Source organism: Pediculus humanus, genomic scaffold, assembly GCF_000006295.1.
Source record: "Pediculus humanus corporis 1103172107559 genomic scaffold, whole genome shotgun sequence".
NCBI lineage: Eukaryota > Metazoa > Arthropoda > Insecta > Psocodea > Pediculidae > Pediculus > Pediculus humanus.
Genome location: NW_002987174.1, coordinates 2,328 through 4,372, shown reverse-complemented (window position 1 = coordinate 4,372; position 2,045 = coordinate 2,328). Strand labels below are relative to the sequence as shown.

At 24.4% G+C, this 2,045-nt stretch overlaps 1 protein-coding gene across 1 annotated transcript; it reads left to right on the top strand.

The window, feature by feature from the left end:
- Window positions 1–676: 676 nt before the first annotated feature.
- Window positions 677–1,738, top strand: Phum_PHUM206280 (uncharacterized protein; the record flags this gene model as incomplete). Its single annotated transcript, XM_002425483.1, has 4 exons — window positions 677–997; window positions 1,079–1,214; window positions 1,298–1,402; window positions 1,575–1,738. The coding sequence occupies 4 exons, from the start codon at window positions 677–679 to the stop codon at window positions 1,736–1,738; spliced, it is 726 nt and encodes a 241-aa protein (XP_002425528.1).
- Between the last annotated feature and the right edge of the window lie 307 nt (window positions 1,739–2,045).

Below are 2,045 nucleotides of genomic sequence, written 5' to 3'. Positions count from 1 at the left end.
CAAAACAGGATTTTTGAACAATCATTATAGTATTACTTTAAGAATAAACCCTCAGTTTCATTAGAATAAAATTCAAAATTTACAATTTGATAAATATCAAATGCAATTTACAAATACAAATTTTAAAGTATGACAGGTGCAGAGAATAAAAATTTATGTAGAAAAATGATAAATATTTTTATATAAAAAACGTTATATCAATGAACTTAAAAAAATAGTTGTTTGTACTCACCATGGACACAAATATTTCCAAGGGCGGTACACAAAATCAAAATTAACCATTTTTTATATAAAAATATCCTTACTAAATTAGTTATCATTTTTAAAAACACTCTAACACATAATATTCGCACATTTTTAAACACTAATAATATTAATTGTACCGATTCAAAACGAATAATTATTTATTTGAAACTGTAAACAACTAGAACCTCGACGTTGAAAAGCCATTTTGTATTTACCGAACTTAGTTTCGCTCGAGAACACTAGCGTTATTTTATTCGTAGCGGTGAAAATATGAAACACATATGTTAATTCCACGAAAAATTTACTCTATGAAATTTTAACGGGTAAAATCGTGTAAATAGTTTTGTTCTTAAAGACACTACATTTTAAATAAGCGAAGCTATAAGTTATTAATAAATATTGAAATTCTAATAAAAAAATTATTTTTAAAATGCCTTTTGGTGTCAAGCCAGAATGTATTCAGTGTCAAAGGACGGAGTCAGCTATGTGGAGAAATACGGAGCTTGGATTTATTTGTAATGAATGTAGTTTAAAGCATAAAGAGGAAGAAAAGCAATTAGTTTTATCTCAACAAAAGGAAGAAAATTCCGCGAATAAAAATCAAAACTTAGAATTTTCCACTTCTTCAAAAATTATGCTCAGGAAAAGTACCAGAATGACTAGAAATTATAAAACTAGACTTAATCCATATGCGTTACCTAAACCACTTGCGCCAAAAGGAAAGGGTCGAAGAAATATCTTTAAAAAAACAGTAAGAAATTTATTCAAGTTTTATTTTTATTATATAAAATTATTTACATGATTTATTGTAAAAAAAAAAAAAAAATTTTAGCCTATGAAAGCACCATCAGCTGTAGCGACAACTGTAACTAGTAACCATATATTTTATAAAGGAAGCTATATTCATGTTGGAGATGTAGTTCAAGTTGAAGATATCAGTGGAGGAATATTTTATGCTCAAATCAGAGGTTCTTTACAGTGTTTAATTTGCATCTTATTTAATTTAATTTAATTTTTTATTTAATTTTGTTATTTTGATAAATTTTTTTAGGATTATTGACTGATGCCTATGGTGAAAAAAGTGCTGTTATATCTTGGTTAGTGCCGACAAAAAACACAGATTCGTTAAATTTTGATCCATCATCATATATTTTAGGTACTTATAAAATTTTTTACCATTCCTGCTTAAATTAAAAAAAAACTAATAAAGGTCAAAGCCTTTTTTTAAAAATTATTATATGATATCGTTACGTTTATAATCGTTCCTTAAAAATGTTTTTAAAACAATTTTTCGTTTTCCTACCTTTTTTATTTATTTTCTCTTATAGGACCTGATGAAGATTTACCAAGAAAATTAGAATGTTTAAAATTTGTTATGCATGCACCATCTGATTATTTCAAATCGAGAAACTCGCCTTATCCTCATGTATTTCAACAATCTGACAAATTTCAAAGCGGATATGTTTGGACTAGGTTAAGTGTTGGTTATTAGTTACAATTTTTAATTTTTATAAATTAAATTTATTTAAAAAGTAAATCATTTATAAAATTATGACTTTTAAAATTAAACTGCTGGTATTTGAAAAAAAAAAAAAAAAACTTATTTTAATTATTTTTTTAAATAAAATTATTCAAAGATTTAAAAATAAATTAAAGGTTGAAATAAAAATTTAAAAAAAAAAAAAAATTATTTTAGTAGATGTTATATATTTCTATTTTAGACTGTGATATAATGAAATTTTTTTTTTTTTTTTTTACAAAATTTTCATTTCATAAGCAATGCGTATACATCGTTATGT